The sequence below is a fragment of the Chelonus insularis genome, unplaced genomic scaffold (genome assembly GCF_013357705.1).
Source record: "Chelonus insularis isolate UGA/USDA-ARS -01 unplaced genomic scaffold, ASM1335770v1 contig_135_pilon, whole genome shotgun sequence".
Taxonomy (NCBI): domain Eukaryota; kingdom Metazoa; phylum Arthropoda; class Insecta; order Hymenoptera; family Braconidae; genus Chelonus; species Chelonus insularis.
Window position 1 is genome coordinate 615,623 of NW_023276376.1, and position 18,379 is coordinate 634,001.

General features: G+C 30.3%; 4 protein-coding genes across 4 annotated transcripts; 3 read left to right on the forward strand and 1 right to left on the reverse strand.

Moving 5' to 3' along the window:
• LOC118074563 (coiled-coil domain-containing protein 25) lies at positions 1–1,606 on the forward strand. The gene is made up of 5 exons (XM_035095874.1): positions 1–191; positions 273–320; positions 381–472; positions 544–926; positions 1,013–1,606. The coding sequence occupies exons 1-5, from the start codon at positions 167–169 to the stop codon at positions 1,089–1,091; spliced, it is 627 nt and encodes a 208-aa protein (XP_034951765.1). The 5' UTR covers positions 1–166; the 3' UTR covers positions 1,092–1,606.
• On the reverse strand, positions 1,187–2,965 carry Tgt (tRNA-guanine transglycosylase). Its single transcript, XM_035095870.1, has 5 exons — positions 2,658–2,965; positions 2,425–2,514; positions 2,051–2,337; positions 1,653–1,983; positions 1,187–1,573 (listed from the first exon to the last, which is right to left on the reverse strand). Exons 1-5 carry the CDS (start codon positions 2,847–2,849, stop codon positions 1,229–1,231), a joined length of 1,245 nt encoding a protein of 414 aa, XP_034951761.1. The 5' UTR covers positions 2,850–2,965; the 3' UTR covers positions 1,187–1,228.
• ND-SGDH (NADH dehydrogenase (ubiquinone) SGDH subunit) lies at positions 2,935–3,965 on the forward strand. Its single transcript, XM_035095875.1, has 3 exons — positions 2,935–3,076; positions 3,314–3,528; positions 3,620–3,965. Exons 1-3 carry the CDS (start codon positions 2,989–2,991, stop codon positions 3,872–3,874), a joined length of 558 nt encoding a protein of 185 aa, XP_034951766.1. The 5' UTR covers positions 2,935–2,988; the 3' UTR covers positions 3,875–3,965.
• A 560-nt stretch (positions 3,966–4,525) lies between these two features.
• Positions 4,526–18,061, forward strand: LOC118074592 (uncharacterized). The gene is made up of 9 exons (XM_035095930.1): positions 4,526–5,243; positions 7,308–7,345; positions 10,077–10,149; positions 13,030–13,244; positions 15,788–15,955; positions 16,042–16,247; positions 16,328–16,490; positions 16,603–16,788; positions 16,868–18,061. Exons 1-9 carry the CDS (start codon positions 5,222–5,224, stop codon positions 17,069–17,071), a joined length of 1,275 nt encoding a protein of 424 aa, XP_034951821.1. The 5' UTR covers positions 4,526–5,221; the 3' UTR covers positions 17,072–18,061.
• Positions 18,062–18,379: the final 318 nt, after the last annotated feature.

An 18,379-nucleotide genomic window follows, 5' to 3' on the forward strand; every position in this document is an offset into this window, starting at 1 on the left:
ATATGAATCTTACTGCAGTATCCGTATGCACGCGTCGAATATTGGAATCACGCATTTCAACAGCTGATTTTCTACATAAATAATAACTTTTTTTCAAGTTCTCGATGAACTTGATATGAAAAATAATTATAAAACCAAAGTATTAGTTTAATTTATTATTACAAATATGGTTTATTTCTTTGAAAGTGATGGTAAGGTGGAATTTACAACAATATAGAGCTTGACAAGAAGACATTGTTTATATTCAATTAATACAATTCTTTTATTTTTAGTGGTTCAACCGCCAGTTACTTTATTTATGGGTGCTGATGAACGTGAAAGTGAGTAAGATGATTTTGTTTTTAAATACACATGTCTACAGAAAAAAAAAATTTTTACAGATGATGATCTTATAAAATGGGGTTGGCCTGAAGATGTCTGGTTTCATGTTGACAAATTTTCATCAGCTCATGTTTATATTCGACTTCGACCAGTAATTATATTTATTGAAATATTTTTTGATCGTAAAAATTTCTGAATATCTCAAAATAATTTTTTCTACAGGGGGAAACTATTGATGATATTCCAAGTGCAGTTTTAGAGGATGCTGCGCAGTTAGTAAAAGCTAATAGCATCGAGGGAAACAAAGTTAATGATGTAGACATTGTTTATACTATGTGGACCAATTTAAGAAAGACTCAGGGAATGGAAGTTGGTCAAGTTGGTTTTCACAAAGACAAAGAGGTCAAAAAAATTCATGTTACCAAAAGAATTAATGCAATTATTAACCGTTTAAACAAAACAAAAAAATCAGCCTCTCCGAATTTACGGCAGGAACGTGAAAAAAGAGACAGAAATGAAAGAGAGGATAAAAAAAGACTTTTGAAAGAATTAAAAGAGAAAGAAAAAGCTGAGGAATTAAAAAGACAAGAGGAAGCTGAGATAAGGTTTGTTTATCATGATGATAAGTTTGAAAATACATTCAGAGAAGAATTTTAAATCATTTTTACACTTTTTTCATTTAATTTTTCAGAAGTTACTCATCATTATTTAAAGAAAGTAAAATGACAGCAAACACAGAAACAGGATATGATTCTGATGATTTTATGTGATGACGATATTCTAAAAAAATTAGGTTTTAGAAAGAGAAATGTGCCTGAATAAGTCATTGAAAAAATCAGACAAGTATTATGTAAACACAACATAATATATGTTAAACTCTTTTATTATTGTAAAATACTTGTTTTCATTATTTTAAGTTAATATTAACTGACTGTAAGGCATCCACAATCCATTGTGGATAATTTCGTTCAGGGTAAAGATTGAGCATGTAATTTTTTACGAATTCTGGAAATTTCTGATCATTAATACTATCTCTAATATCACTCATTAGCTTCATTTGAAAATAAATATTATGAACAGTTAACAAATGACATGCTATCGTTTCCTCTGTTACAATATGATGTAAATATGAACGAGTATGTGTTTGGCAGGTACTACACTTACAGGATTCATCAAGCGGTTTGTAATCAAACTGATAAATTTTTTGTTTTAAATTCAACTGCCCTGTTCTAGTTAATGCACAACCAAACCTCTGAAAAAATATATTAATGTTACATAGAGTTAATGATTTTGTCATATTTAATTAAACCTTTTTCTAAGATTATACTTACAGCTGTTCGTGTTGGAAATACACAATCGAACATATCAACTCCAAGGGCACAACATACAACAATGTCCACTGCAAAACCTACACCCATTAAATATCGAGGTTTATCTTTTGGTAAAATGTCAGTAGAAGCAGTAACCATTCTCCAAAAATCTTCTTTACGTTCGCCTCCACTTAATCCACCGATCGCAAATCCATTTACATCCCTTTTAGATAATTCTCTAGCACTTTGAGTTCTCAATTTAATATCTATTCCACCTTGAACTATAGGAAAAATACTCTGCTCATGCGGTCTCTTATGGGCAGCTAGGCATCGATCTAACCATCGAGTTGTACTGCAATATTGTTAACATTTTTTTAATTTTTTAAAATAATAAAATTAATTTATAATATGTATAATACCGATGCATTGCTTCTTCAACTCTTGGACCAATGGTGGTAGTTTTCACAACATCATCAAGTTGCATAATTATATCGGCACCTATAGCATTTTGTATTTCAATAGAACGCTCTGGAGTTAATGAAGATTGAGACCCATCAAATGGAGATTGAAATTCTACGCCTTCTTCAGTAACTTTAGATAATTTTAATAACGATACCATTTGAAATCCACCTGAATCTGTTAATAAAGGTCTCTTCCAATTCATAAATTTATGAAGACCACCTGCTTCGTCTAAGATTTCTATTCCCTAGTTAAAAATTAATCACAACCATGTATCAACAGCGTTTTTTTCATTAAATAATAAATAATATGAATAACAATATAATTTATATACCGGACGCATTCCTAGGTGATACGTATTACCTAATATAATTTGACAATTTAATTCTTCTAATTGTTGAGGCATTAATCCTTTAAGTGTGCCCTAGAAAACAAAATATGCCTCATATTAAGGAGTCCAGTCTAATAACTTAAAAAAATATACAAATTAAAACCTTATTTAAACATATGTCGTTCTTAACCTCATATCATTAGAAATTTATTATTTATTGAACAGTTAGTTCTAACCTGTGTTCCAACTGGCATAAATACTGGTGTGTCAACATTACCGTGAAGTAATGTCATATGTGCAGTTCTTGCTTTTGTAGTTGGACATTTTGTAAATATTTTGAATACAAGTGGTCGAGTTTTATCACCCATTGTTCCTTTAAGCACATCATTACACGTGGTAACTGAATGAAAGATTTGTATGAATTGCATATTTTTACACCATTATTTGTTCTAAGATTTTTCAAATTTTGTAAATAAGTAAGAACATCTAACTTATCAGTAATGATAATGCTCAACGATCAACTAAGGAAGCTTTTTTATCAACTTGATATGATTATGGCTCACCAACATGGCAGCGTGGAGTAGACTTTGTTGTGGTGCTGGACAAATTTTACTCCGAAACGGAACAATTTCAGCCTGTCAAGCAGCCAAAAATGGTAAATACATGTACTTATTAATTCGTAGAAGGTGTAATTCATCCAAAATTTTTGATATCTAATTTAATAATTTTAATCTAAAATTTAACTGTCTCATTACGCAACAATGATTGTCAGCAACAAACATTTTACGGTCATAACAAAAGACTAAGCTGAAAAAAGTAGTAAATAGTTTGCATTTTTGTTATTTCGATTCGATAGCAAACATCTTTTAATTGTTTAAATATTTCGTTTTAGAGCCATTTAAAAGATTTATGTCTGAACACCGACTGTTTCCATTGGGCCCATCTCGATGGAACTGGCACAAATTTAAGGATTATTTCCACATGTATGTCTGTCTAACTGGTATTCCAATTGCGATTAGCATTTTCTTAATTAACATTTTTATTGGTCCGGCACAATTAGCACCTATACCAGAAGGTTATGTGCCAAAGCATTGGGAATACGAAAGGGTAAAATATTTTTAATAATTTAAGAATTTTAAAACTCTCTGCTGTTAATTATAAATCATTTTCATAATAATTTATGCTTTTTTACCCTTAGCATCCAATCACAAGATTTTTCGCCCGTTATCTACTCACATCAGAACAACAAGAATATGAAAAAAATCTTCACTTCTTGTGGGCTGAACAAGAGAGACGCAAATTACGTATGTTAGAAACCCAAGTGAATGAGTTAATTCAAAACCGAGTTGATTATCAACATCAGTACTACCTACCATACACTAATGCAAAATATGTTAGAAAATCAGCTCAAATTGAAAAAGATGATGATGAACTTTACTCTTCTCCAGATTAAATAATAAATTATACTAGAAGTGCTTATTATAGCTTTATAGTTCAACGTGATTATTGTTCAATAAGTTAAATATAATAAAATAAAATTTTAAAAAAGGTAAATATTATTCTTATTCATTTATAAATCCTTTTCAATTTTTTTTTTTATTATTCAACTTATTACATCAGTTTGAAGTAAAGAATTTTAATTTATACATAACTATTTGAATTGTAATAGTTGATAGATTCTCTTTGTAAATTAATTAATTAAAAAAAAAAATTAAATTATTTTTTAAATAAATATCTAACAGCTGACAGAATTTCTTCTTTTAGCAATGACGTGATCATTTTCCTTTTACGTTCAGCACATTAGCATCACTTTTGTTCGTTTTTTCTCACCATGATCGAGGAGATAAATTAAATCAACCAATGGGAATTCGCTAAGGGTTTAGAGTCTTAGTTCCAAGAGTTAAAAATCAACAACGGAAACATATCTTACTCTCTCTTTCCTTCCGTTTATTTCACTGTTCTCTTCAGTTTATCTCTCTTACACAGGTATGCAAAGTTGGTTTGTTTTTTTTTCTCTTCACCAACAGCTTTTCCCCCACTATCAATTCCCTTGGGCCTACCACGTGACCGGTTAGAATGGGACAGTGTTGGTGAGTGTGTGGGATTGAAAAGATGTTTGCGGTTACCAGTCTCGAGTCTTGCGTCGGCTTAAACGGACGCCGGTTGTTTAAATAATAGATAAAACAGGTGAAGTTGGTACAAAAAGTGTCGAAATCTTGTTAAAAATATAAACTATGCATTTCCGGAAAAAACCAAATGATAAATAGTTGTAGGATATAAGAATAAATTGGAGCAAGATTCTGATTAAACTGTTGTAACAAATTGTGGAAAAATTTTTACGTGGAATAATTAATTAGTTTAAATACTTGAGTGTTACAAAATGTTGGATAAGTCGAGACGAGCCAATATCCAAATCGAGAAGAACCTGTGGGACAAGCTGCCATGCATGGATTGCAAGTAATCTACTCCAAGAGACAAAAAATTCATTTCGATGAGATGACAGTGTTGCAATTAATAGGAAAAAATTATAGATAGGTTATAAAAGTCATAGTTCATAAAAATGATCATGTGAATGAAGTGAATACAGTTTTGTTGATTTTTATTGGATTATTTTTAATTCAAATTAATTAAAAGGTTAATTTTTTAATACTTTTGAACGCGCCGCCATTTTGGTATCACTTGGCTATTTCTGGACGAATAATTAAACTTTGTCTTATATATATTTTTATCTATAATACTGTCAAAATTTATTGATGATCAAATTGATTTATATTTTTTGAAAAATTTAATAATCGTAATCATGAGGAAAATATCACTTGGAGGTAAATATCTATTCATTTCATCTACATTATTTTTCAGTGTTATATTACTAACTTATAGCAATTATTTATTATTTATCAATAATAATTTGTAAATTTTTTATTATTGTCTAGGATTTAAACCAAGAAAAAATGAAAAAATAATTTATCGATAGTTAACAAGATATTTTATAAACATTATATCATTTCCAAGGTTAATTGAAGATACTTACATACTTGAATAATTAACATAATTAATAATTTATAAAAAGAAAAAAGTAATGTCATAATCGAATGGAAGAGCTGGAAATCAATCATGAATCCATCGAGCAATAAAATCTACATAATCACGTAAGCCTAGGCGTTATTCATGGACATGAAAACTTATGTGGGTGATCTCGTGCTTGGCTTAGATATGTGATTGGCTGATTTATTTATTCATCACATACTCTTCAATTTAAAACAACTAGTAGCTTTGATATAAATGTATTATGCAATTCAAAATAAGCTCAAGGTTTGCTCTACCTCATTTGTCCAAGATTTCGAGCTACACCTCGTCTAAATTACCTTGAGCCTTGTCCATTTCTTCTTCTTCTTTAGTCATTTAACTCTCTCTTCTCAATAGTACACGCGCAGACGTTCGCGTAATCTTGACGTTATTCAGACGTCGCCAAATAAGTCCATTCCAAGGCTTCCTCTCGATTATATGATTCAATTCCCCTTTAAAGACATTGTCCTTGCACATTTAGCTTTTTCTTTCTTCACTCACGTCTTTCACAAATTTTTTTCTCGTAAGAAAAAGTTCCACAATTCTATCATTAACTTTTTTTCCGAATTTTTTTATTGTTTTTTTATTTAAAATTTTGCATTCGTAGAATGAAGAAGCATTAAATTAATAATAATTAAACGGTGTTATATAATTATTAAGAATAATTATTCGATTATATGTATATATCATTTATTGTTTCAATATAATTATACAAGATAAATTTTTATTTATTATTAAAATTAAAATGTTCATGAGGTAATCTTCGGTTTCACTTTTTTCCCATATAGCAGTTGATGCATCAACATTTCCATCTTCAAGATTCTTTAAATTCTTATGAAACCAATAAATTTTATTTTAATGGTTTTTTCAGAATCTTCTAATTGATTCTGTTGCATTTTCAAAATATTTCTTTGTTTGTAATTAGAAAGAAAATAAATAAGAACTGTAGCCTATTTTTAAATGACATTAAAGAAAAAAAAGCATTTGTTTATAAAAGAACAGCTGTTAGTTGAGAATTATCACTTATAAACCAATAAGAATAACTAGTAATTTTTTTCCACTAGTGCAGTATGCACTACCGCTTTTGTATCGCTTGACCGCGCATTCGAATCACCCACGTCCTGCAACCGGAGTTCGTTGCATTAAGGGAACTGAAATGTTATAATTTAACCAAATTATCTTTTCTCCTTTTTATTTATAGTAAGATAAATTATTTCATTGTAAGACAGAAGCTTTTTCAATTATCAAATGAATCTGAAATCTCGTTAAGTCAAAGGGATTATTAAGAAGAAAATATGTTATAGATTGAATTGCAAAAAAAGTATTATGATGAAAACGCCGTGGGACCAACCGTCACTTGGATATAATACCCATGTACTGTTATTATGTATGTACATTCAGAATACTCGTAAAAAGTGAACGCAAAAGTTTGCTCTCGCGTGTGTGTATTAACTTTCTCCCGACTTGGGGCTTGAAGTTCTCTGTTGCTGTATTATTTATATATGTATACTGCCGCGCCTAAAAACGTCGCTTTGATATCAAAAAATATCTGGATTAAAAAAAATTCTCAAAAATTCCATTCCTTAATTCCTACGTCATCTAGCAGAAAAAGAACTTGAAACACCTTTGGAACTGGTTTGAAATCATCAACAGCATATCTGTTGAGTGTTTGTATATACATACTATCAATTAATTCATGAATTAATTAGTCAATTAATTAGTTAATTAAAGGAACTATTAAATAAATAATTGCTAGAATACATATTGTTAAGATGCATGTTCGACCCAGTTATTAACAGATACTTTCTCTTTTATTTCAGCTATGAACCGGTGGAGTGTCGCACTTATTTATGCATCTGTAAGTAATTTTATTTCACTTTCAATATCATACACTTTTACCGTAAACATAAGTGGATTGTTAATAACGTGCTAGAGAAATCAATATCTTGCACAAAAAATTATATCTTGAAAAGAGAATATGTCAATTGAAAATTGTAGTGTAAGGAGTTGGTAACTTGATATAATTTCAACTTAATTAATAACTCAATATTGACTCTCATAATTTCGCCAATTTTACAGTAATTATTTTTTAGATTAATTGAAGAATCAGTGAAATCTTAAAATAATTAGCAATTTAATAAAAATTAATCAATTCTAATTATATACTTAAAAAATACCAACTGTTTATTCAAAACAATGATGGAACTTTTCTAAGAATTGATGAATATTTAAATTTAATTATGTAATAATTGGTTAATGAAATATTCAATAGATGATTTATGCTGTGTCAGATCCATACAAAAATGAAGCATATTTTTTTTCTTTATAGTGTTCTATTTTCTATAAAAGAAAAATTGCATTAATAATAAATCGGAACGAATCGGAACTTTCGTTTTCGTTAGAAGTGACCTAATCGTTGAAGAAAAAGAACCCCCATTAGCATAAATGTAAAAATTTAATCATTGTCACTAAATAAAATCTAAATAATTTTTTCAAAAGGTAAATTTGTGTGATCATTCCAATTCAAAGTCACGTTTTTTGACTACCACGCTTTGTTTCTCTATCAGCTAACGCATGTAGTAAGAATGTAGAGTTCTCATTACACAACGAGTCACCAAGCTGACATAACTGCGCGTGCTTCTATAAAACTTGTCTAAATAAAAGACATTCCTCTTCAACAATGAATAGGAATGATCTCTAAGTGAAAATATATTCGATGTCTTCTCTCCTTGACAATCACTTACTAGAGGTGAAGAAAATAATAATAGACTAACCTGGTTGAGCCGGTGCAGCTTAACGATGTTAGCTAATACCACAGTGGTAATTTTCAATTGTGTAATAGCTTAATAATCTGTCGTGGTTAAACACCAGCCTAACAATTCGGCGCGCTATTGCGTCGTGATGTGAATCCATTTAGACAAAATGTTCGAAAATCCTATTTTATAAGTATTTATTGAACATAATTGATAGCTATTGAACTATTGATTATCAATAAATAGGTAATTGGTAGCTAATATTGAAACGTCATAAAGAAAATGAAGTGATATATAAGGATAAATGTATCAACTACAAGTCGAGTAAGGAACAATTGAAGCTTGGATATCTAAACCACACCTACTACTCTTGCTTTATTCTTCTATCAGCCGGATCTTTCAGGTGCCCAGACCGTTCTTTCAACCTCTTGTAGAAAATGGATATTGTATATATATAGTAAGGTGACCAGCTATGTATGATCTGAAATGAACTATAACTGTACCATGGCTTTTGTATTGAGGAAGAATTAATTTTACTTTGAAAAGTTGAATTCAATTTTGGAGTAGAAAAAATTTTATTGATGACTTACCATTTTTTTATGTTAGATCTTGGTGACAAGTATAAACTATTTGATCCTTCATTCATTAATTCTACTGAGTTTTCAATGCTATATTTAACAAAAATTCCAAGTGATGAAGTATTCATAAATTGTATATTTTCTCATTACCTTATATGAAAAAAGGAATACTTGTCATTGAATTTTATATCAGGAATAAAAATACGATGAAGTGTTCATAAACTAACTATTTTTATTATTTAAAATATGAAGCAAGCCACGACTTGCAGACTCGATGTGATTCTCTTAACTATGTTTCATGTTTATTGACAAGTAAATTTCTTCCATTCTCCATTTCAATGATCGCAATGTCATTAACTATCAAGCAAATTAAACTGTCGTGACGTTTTTTATAAGTATTATAAATAATTTTTTTCTTTACTTTCTCTCAATTGTTTCCTTACGATCATTTTCACTTTATTCTCACACATTTATTTATATATATGTGGATAAAAAAATGCAATTACTTGTACTTTTTATATTAAATTTCAAACGCTTTCACACTCTCATATCTAGAGTATTTAGTGTGAATTTAACAAACCATGATATTTCCAATGAGTTTTGGTTTCTTCACGTGGTGTTAAGGAATTATTATTGAAAATAAATGTTTTGTTAGGTGTATAAAAATGCTTATAAATATTAAAAATGCATGACTTGAAGGATACGGATATGGTAAGAGATAGTTGAAGTGTAGGTAGACCGCAACTCTTGAAAATGTCCTTGAATCTCACCTACACACATAAATAACCTTAAGTAACATGATCGCCAGAGTAAGATCATCATCAGAATTGTAAAACGTGTTTCCTTTCCACCTCTCTAATTATGTATTCATTTTAACTGAGTTCAAACTTCATTATTTACCAACCCCAAAATTTTCAATTCAACTCTTCGTTAGCTTTCTCTTTACAATCCTCATAGATCATCGAGCAAAATCATCTTGAGAAGTTTTAAAGGATTTCAAACATGTCTTAAAAGAGTCAATATTTGGTTAAGAAATTTTTTTTTTATTACAAAATTCATGAATAATACTAATTCTGAAAGTTTTTTTTCACCTAAACCTTCAGCAAATGGAAATTTTATTTTAATTAGCTACAGCAAATTTTGCAATGCTTTTTTTAAAGCCATCCAATTTTTCTTCACTAAGTAGTATAAATTATTAAAGTTAATTTAATTTAATTAAATTTCACGATATAATTACCAAAGAAATTTTTTTTTACAGATTTTGATGGTACAACTGGAAGGTGTTGCATTGGGAGCACAAATACCAGCAGGATACGGCATCTTGCCCACCTGTAAGTAATCAGAAAGGTGTTAACGTTAATTAGAAGTTTCAGATAAGCAATTTAAAATTATGATTGGCTTCCTCTTAATAAATTTGTTGATGACCTTCTGTCAGACATTGCCAAGTTGCGAAGGTGAGCGCAGTCGTGCGACCTAGATTCTTCCGCGAAACTAGAGAAGATAAAGATGGTGAAATGTATGGTGGAAGAAGGACAAAAATCATTTCATATATGAAGTAAATGTGAAGTCAACTCCATAAAGTGAGTGGGAAAGGGTAAAAGTAAAAGATGATCTCCTTGCTCGTATCATCATCAAATTCCTACGCGAAAGTCACCGTCACCAATGCATGGAATCACAGCATACCTGACAAAGAGAAAAGACAGACACTTTCCTCTCTTAGGCTGTTGTGTTTACCAGACTTTTGTTTACTCATCCTCCATTGGGAAAGATAAGAGTATGCCAAGGAGAATTTCACTTGACTCTCCACTGAGCTTGAGCACCAAAGATTCATGATAATTTGATCAAGCTAATTTTTAACGCCCACTATTTGCCATGAAACTTCTAGCGAAAGTTTTACATATTTTCATCTTTACCAATTTAAGTCATCATTTGTTGTTTGTTTCATTCTAACAAAGGAGTTTGGAATTGGAATTAGCTGAGGGAAACCAGCTGGAACACAGCTCAAGGCTTTAATCTGTTCAAATGAATACATTCATTTTATTGTTAATAATAAACTAGGCTATGCCTTTACTGGATTTGTGAAAAATTTTTCAAGTGTTTCTTATATCTTACATCTCTTATTATTCAGCAATATAATTTAAGTATTCAAGACGTATCGAATTGTAAATAAGTATAAAAAAAATAATGATACATTCTTCGGTAGCTGATAAAAAGTAAACTTCACGCTTTTGATTTCCTTTTTCTAAGCTAGGGTAGGAATTATAATGAAGAAAGGGAACTGAGCTGGAGGAAATCAACCGGAACTGAGCTCAAGGCCGTGAAAAGTTAAGCCAAATAATTTTACATTAGAAAATTCTGTGGCTAAAATAAGTCTTCAATGGTTAGAATATCCGTTAAGAAGATGATACTAGTTAGAAATAGAATCTGAAAATGATTGATCAATTGTCTTGATGTAGGCACTTATAACGGCTTATGGAAGAACTGTTGGTCAGCTTGGAGAAAAGACACAGTATGCAGAACTAAATCCGCAATGAAAATTACAGGGAAATGCACAATCGGTCACGTATGTCCGGAGGATGCATCTGTTTATGGGAACTCCCAGTTATTTCACTTGATTTATTATTCATCAAGCGTCTTGTATATTTCAGTTGTACATCGTACGTCAGCATATTATCCAACCACTGAAGCACGTGCATTATTTTCATTGAATCATCACCATCTCTCGTCAAGTCATTTTTCTTGTCATTAAGTTTTTCCTCCATATTTGCAGGCAATCATTATTTGCTAAATATGTTAAACCAACATAAAAACAATATAAAAAGTTCCAACGATTCTCCTCAATTTGTTTTTTATCATCATGATATGACTTTTCTTCCAAGTTGTTACCTATAAAAATAGACTTAAAAATTCTTTTTAGTAGCTCATCTTTTTCCTAAGATTTATTCAAATGCTTTTCTATTAAAAAAAATTACATAATATTTTACTCTAAACGTTTGAATAATTTTAAAACCATCTTTTGTTTTTAACACATCTTTCTACTAGCTATTTTATCTAACAATACCAGCAATTTATGAGTTGCCAAGTCGTATAAGATAATTGACGGTGTAGTTTAGCTAAAAAAATTTTATGATTGGCTCTGTTGACTGTTGACCAATATTTGCAGTTATATCAGTAAAGTGCGCAGATCCTAGGGAGGTAAAGGGTCATTGAACTCGATATTTCTGTCGTGGCGTCACGTTCTCGAGTTGGGACGACCGGACGTTGTTCTTGTAGTCGATGCTTCATCCAAGAATCCCACGAAAGAAACCTAGTCACGTTAACTGGTTATCTATGTAGTATAAACAGGAAGATAGTAGTCAGAAACACTAGAAATGCAAGTCTAGAGGGAGGTTGTTTTGCGGTATTTCGCGTGGCGTTAATTGGTTTAAGGTTAAAACCAACGAACGGGTAGACCAGTAGGATCCTACCGAAGCATTAAAAACGACCACTCCGTTAGGATTTTAAAATTAATTTAATAGTTTCTGAAATAATACGTTGTTGCTTAGAACATGGAAAATTAAAGTGTTCAGTAGTTGAATTATTTTTTTTACTTCTTCTTATTAATTATAAATTGTAAGTCAAGTTCACTTGACTCTCATCATTGTTCCAAGACGTTCAATGACAATTTTTTATGATTCTTTGTTCTTCGCCTGAACATCTTCAACTATAATTTACACACATGGGAATGTAAATATGACATGTGAATATCTCAATTATAATTATTTAATTAATTACATTGTCATTAATTATTGTATATGAGAAATATATCATTTCAACTAATTTAAATAGTTTTGGGAATGGTTTTTCATTATTTGATATTAGATAATAGTTTTAAGAAACATTTTAATTATAGAGTAACAAGTGATTTCTTTGTATATTAAAAAAGAAGGATGCATAATCATGCCAGTAGCAATTCATTCGTTACAGTTAAAATGAGTAATGTTAGAAGTTACATCATTCCGGACCACTGAAAAAAATTAATTACATTAACATAGCGAGACTATGGTGATGATTGATCCAATTAAAAAAAAACTTATTGAATCAAATTAAACAGCTTTTCAATGTTTATTTAGTTTAGTTTTTTTTTAATGATAAGGAATTAATTATGCTTATATATTCAAAAAAATTAATCAAGTTTCTATGTTTTATTAATTAATTTGTTCTTGTTTCAGCCACAGTAGCAGTTGCCAGCACTGTTAGGATTGAGTGTGCAAGCGAATCGATAAGAGTCCATATATCAACTGAAAAAAATACTGACTTTCATGGACTGGTTTATCCTAGAGGATTATCAAAAAATAGTTCCTGTTTACAGGAGTATAAAAGTCAACCTGTACCAATCACCTATCGTTTACCTCTACGATCCTGCAACACTATGCCAACGGAATTGGTAAGACTTCCGGTCTTTTTTTTTCTTGCTTGACTTAACGGTATAAGTAAATTTAAACTTCAGGTTCCAATCAAACCAGTCTTAACTGATAAAAAGTCATAAGTTAAATATAAGTATAAGCAACTGACAGCACCAGGTCTCGTCGCATTTATTCCGTTACGTGATATTGCGTTTGCACGTTACGAGCGCGCTCACATAGATCGTTTCCTTGCCACAATACCAAGACCGTTATGTGACCGAGCGAATTCCTGAACTGCAAGAGATACCATTAGCTACCGAAATGCATGAGGATTCTAGATTCAACGAGGTTTAATTGGTATAAACGCTTGCTTGATGGCTTCTTTGTTGAAGTTTCCTCCTAATGATTCTTTTGCTAGAAAAATTGCTTCATCATGAACAAACTAACTAGCATAAGGAAATTTTATGAGCCATGAAAAATTGCCAAAAATATAATGTTGGATTGATCTCTTGTATGGAACTTGATATTAATTTAATTATGGACTTTCATTTGGAAGGATTTGAAAAATGAATTTACATTTAAAGAAATTACTTTCGATGAGATTTAGAAAGTACCAAAATTTCAAGAGCATGATAGATTACATCCATCAATTTTTTTCTAACGTAAAACAAGTCATTTATATTTGAAGAAAGTGTTTTTATCCAACAAATCATCTTGTTTATTTTATCACACGAACCATCTCTTTGAGATTTCTTTAATCGTTGATCAACTATTAAAGTCTTTTAAAATATACGTATATCTTTTTATTTTTTAGATAAAAGTGCTATTATGCCAATAGACAAACGTTTTCCTGGCTTCTTTATTGATTTTTTCTCTTAATGATTCACCCACAAGGAAAATTAGCTACTGTACTATGCAATCATTTGATGCAATATCCGGCTAATGATGTTCACGAAAGACTCTGAATCTTTTAAGAATTCTTCCGTAGAGCGGAATCTTTCATGATAATTCTTTGAAACTTTTTATTTTGTTTTGACCACCCAAGGAAGACTAAAACCGGTCACATGTGCAGTGTTGCAGAAAATACTCAAGGTCAAAAGCCCTAGTGTAGTGTATGCTGCAAAGTTTAAACTATAGCTGACAAAGACAAAGAAGGTGTATATTCTGTGCTGAAGACCTTGACTAGTCTCTGAGAGTCTATAATTCCTGTGATGTTCATCAGACGTTTATAACCTTAAGGTTTCACCTCTATCGTCCTTTCCAATCTTCAAGGACTCATGTATAGATTCTCTTTTCTCGCCAAATTGTCCGCCCATTATCTTCCTACATATTTCTGATTCACTCATCTACCATCAACCTTTCCAATTCAGTTGCCATTAATTTTGACATTACTTCAAACTATTTATATCTTATAAAAACACTTTCTCATTTTTTCAATCTTATTTTTATTAAGAGTTTTTTTAGAAATCATTTCTATATGACAGAGAAATATTAAACTTGTTTCTACTGATAAAATATGTTATTTTATATCGAAATCTACAAGTTTGAAGTAGAAGAAGAAATGCACAGACAGAAGTTCCGAGAAAATTAAATCTTTTTAACTCATTACAAGGCTCTGAGTGGTGTTTAAATGATACATGCAATTATTTTCATGCAATTAATGGTCTAATGATCTAAATAATGATCTCTAATGGAAGTAATATATATTATTTTCATGATAACAAAAATAAAAAGCACCAAAGCCTAGTGTGACTGGACTGACCGGACGTCGAACCCAAGGAATGGACGTTTGTTCGTGGGCATTGAGGGAGATCCGCCTTAGGATTCCAGGAGCGAAGTGAAGAAAGGCAAGGATATAAGAACAAGACTCTGAAAAAGACAGAGAAGAAGGAGAATGCGAAGGAAGAAGAGAAATAAAATAAAAAGTAAAAAACGTTAGAAGCCAATGACCTTAACTTGCAGCAATTCCAAATGACCTCAGCAAGGATACCTGTACTTCAAAGACTTTATCATGTTTTCTGACGCTGCATTTATTTTCTAGCTTCTAATTACGTTCCCGTATACTCTTAGAGAGGTTACTTCCTACTTGAGGCTTGAGACCATTTATATAGAAGTTTCAACCAACTCTAAAGCTCTAATTGATAATGACAATGCATTTTCTATTCTTACCTACCGTTTTAATCATTCAGATAATGATGATTAATGTTTTTTGACTTACATCTTACACTTATACATCATGATGAGATCAAGAATTCAATCCATTTCTTTTTTACTCCATTTAAGTTTGAAAACGATTTTATAGACTGTCATGATTTTACATTCAATTTAATCTCAATTTCTTTTATAGTAAACTCAATAATTAAATTTTTTTAAAATTTTAATTGAATCTTTGTTAATAAAAAAATCATTCAATGCATTTCTTTTAATTAAATTCATCAATATAAATACTACTACCACTCTTTTATATAATTTTCATAGTTTTTTAATCACTGAAATTAAATATGAATTATATTAGTTTTTGTTACATCACAGAAGAATGCATTTTGATTTAAACAATAAAATGAATAATTTTTTTTTTGTTTAGGATGATGGTGGAATCGAATATTTCAATACAATTGTCGTTCAGCCGCATTTAAAGCTAGTTACAAATCAAGGAAGAGCCTTCCATGTAAGATGCCGCTATCAGACTCGAGATAAAGTTGTTACGAATGACCAAACACGTGTGGCTATGCTCCAATCTCTTCCGTTACAGGTAGAAGACTAAGTCGATGACTTTATAATAACATTCTCAATTTTCAAGTGTGGGAAAAGATGTTAACATTAGTTTATTCAATATAGGCCACTGCTCCAATGCCTGGATGCACAATGAAGATCTTTAGTGGTGATCCCACTCGTCACCATGTTGCTGAGAATGTCAAGATCGGTGACCCGCTGACCCTAGTCATCAGTATTGACAAGCAAGAGATGTTTGGGCTTAAGATATCTGATTGTATCGTAAGAGATGGTTTGGGGTGGGGTGAACAAAGACTTATCAACGATGAAGGGTACTAGATTATTTTTTTTTCACATGTCATTTAAAGCATGTTGCATCTTCAATCTTTATTGATGTTATTGTTTCTTTTAGATGTCCAGTTGATGGTGAAATCATGGGCCAATTCACGTACAGTGAAGATAAGACTGAAGCTAGAGTCAACTTTCAAGCACACAAGTTTCCTTACACTGCCAGTGTTTATTACCAATGTAATGTTCGATTGTGTACAAAACAAGGTGGAGGATGTTCAGATACGGTAAATTATAGTTTGATATAATTAGTTTCATTAATCGAGGAAGTCGATTAGGATAATGATAGATATTATAGAAAACAAGAAAAGAAATAATTGGATAATTCATTAATTATAGCCACCATTGTGTAATGAAATAAATCGAAAACGAAGAGAAACGCCTGTCCGAGCTCTTGAGGATAAAGACTCGTCGACTCTTGATGGTACTCCTGCTACTATTGAAGTCTACAGTGGACTCTACGTGAATGAAGCCTCAGATCTTGGTGGAAAGTCTGATCTTTCTGATGACGTCTTTCGAGAACGAGTAAGTCTTTTTAAAATTTTAAGAGACAGAATAATTGATGATGATTACGATTACTGACCAAAGTTTTTAAATTCTTTAGACGATTGATGATGCAGATAGCATATGTATATCTCAAAGAAGTTTTGCAATAGGAATTGCTATTGCTGGTTTGATTTTAATGCTTGCGGTAGTGGCAGCTATTTTGGTTCTACTTGCTAAAAGACGTCATAAAAATATTTCAACTACTGGTTCATCAATTTATAGTGGACCATATACTAATACTGCCTATAGTCACAGCAGTTGAAGCAAAGTATGCGATTAAACTCGATAAATTTTTGCTCAAGTGTTCAAAAAAGTTTCATAGACTTTTATTATATGAAAGTTTGAAACTTAAATTTTTGATAAGTCATCGAAAACTACTCAGTCATTTATGAACGACTGCCGCACTAAACTGTGACGCTTATTTTTATTTTTATTATTATTTTTAATTATCAGTTAATATAAAACTAAAAAATTATACACTTCAATGAAAAAAAACTAGTTCTTAGGATAGTTAAATATTTAAAAAAGAAATGAAATTTCTTTGTGTTAAAAATATTTAAATTGCTGGTCTAATGGCTTTACTGCCGGTATTTATTTATTTTTCATTCGTTTTTTTTTATTTTAAAATTTTGAATGCAAAAGTATTGTCATTAAGTTCAGCACAAAACGTAAAAGAAAGAACTAAAGTCATGGGTAAATGGTGATGGGTACGAGATAATTTACAGACAATTAAACAAATCGTAACTAATTTTCTTAACTTCTTAAGGAAGATAAAAGAATTCTGCATGAATTACAATGAAAGAGAAATTATTGAGAAACCATTGCTGAAACAAGATTTAAAAAGAAAGAAAGTGTAAAAAGTAAATCTTGTGGCAATCTTTCTCTTCTGTTCTCTCATTTTTCATTGTATAGATTTAGAAAAGTGCAATATAGGATTTTTGAAAATATCCTAAGGAACGGCAAACAATTATTTAGGTCACTCAATTATATTTAAGAAGCGGGGAAAATGTAATTTCTAGCTAAGATCTCCGTGGCATTGGTTCACAGTTACATTGAAGAAAAAAAAATTTTTTAAAATAATAATAATAATGAATTTTTTTTCAATATCGTTTATAATTAATTAATTTAATGGATAAAAAAAATATCTCACAATGACACTCTGGACCTTTGTCACCAATGACAGAATGTAGTATTTTACATTATTTTTGTAAATAACATAATTATGATCAAATAAAAAATACTTAATAAGTAATATCTCTTCTAATTAATTTCGAATAACCATCATTTTTTATCCTTTTTAGGAGTTTATAGAATTAAGTATAAAATAAATACATTATTTATAAATGATTAAGAGTAATGATAAAAAATATACGCTTTTAAAGCGTTATTGTGCTGTGCATAATTCGTTTGTTGTAAAATATCAATAATATTAATGTATATAATAATAATTAATCTAATGATCATAATCATAGTAATAATAAGTATTTTAATCATTAATAATAAGATAATATAACAAGATATAATAATTAGTTTGATGTACTTTGTTGTATTAACTCCCGCATTTTAGAAT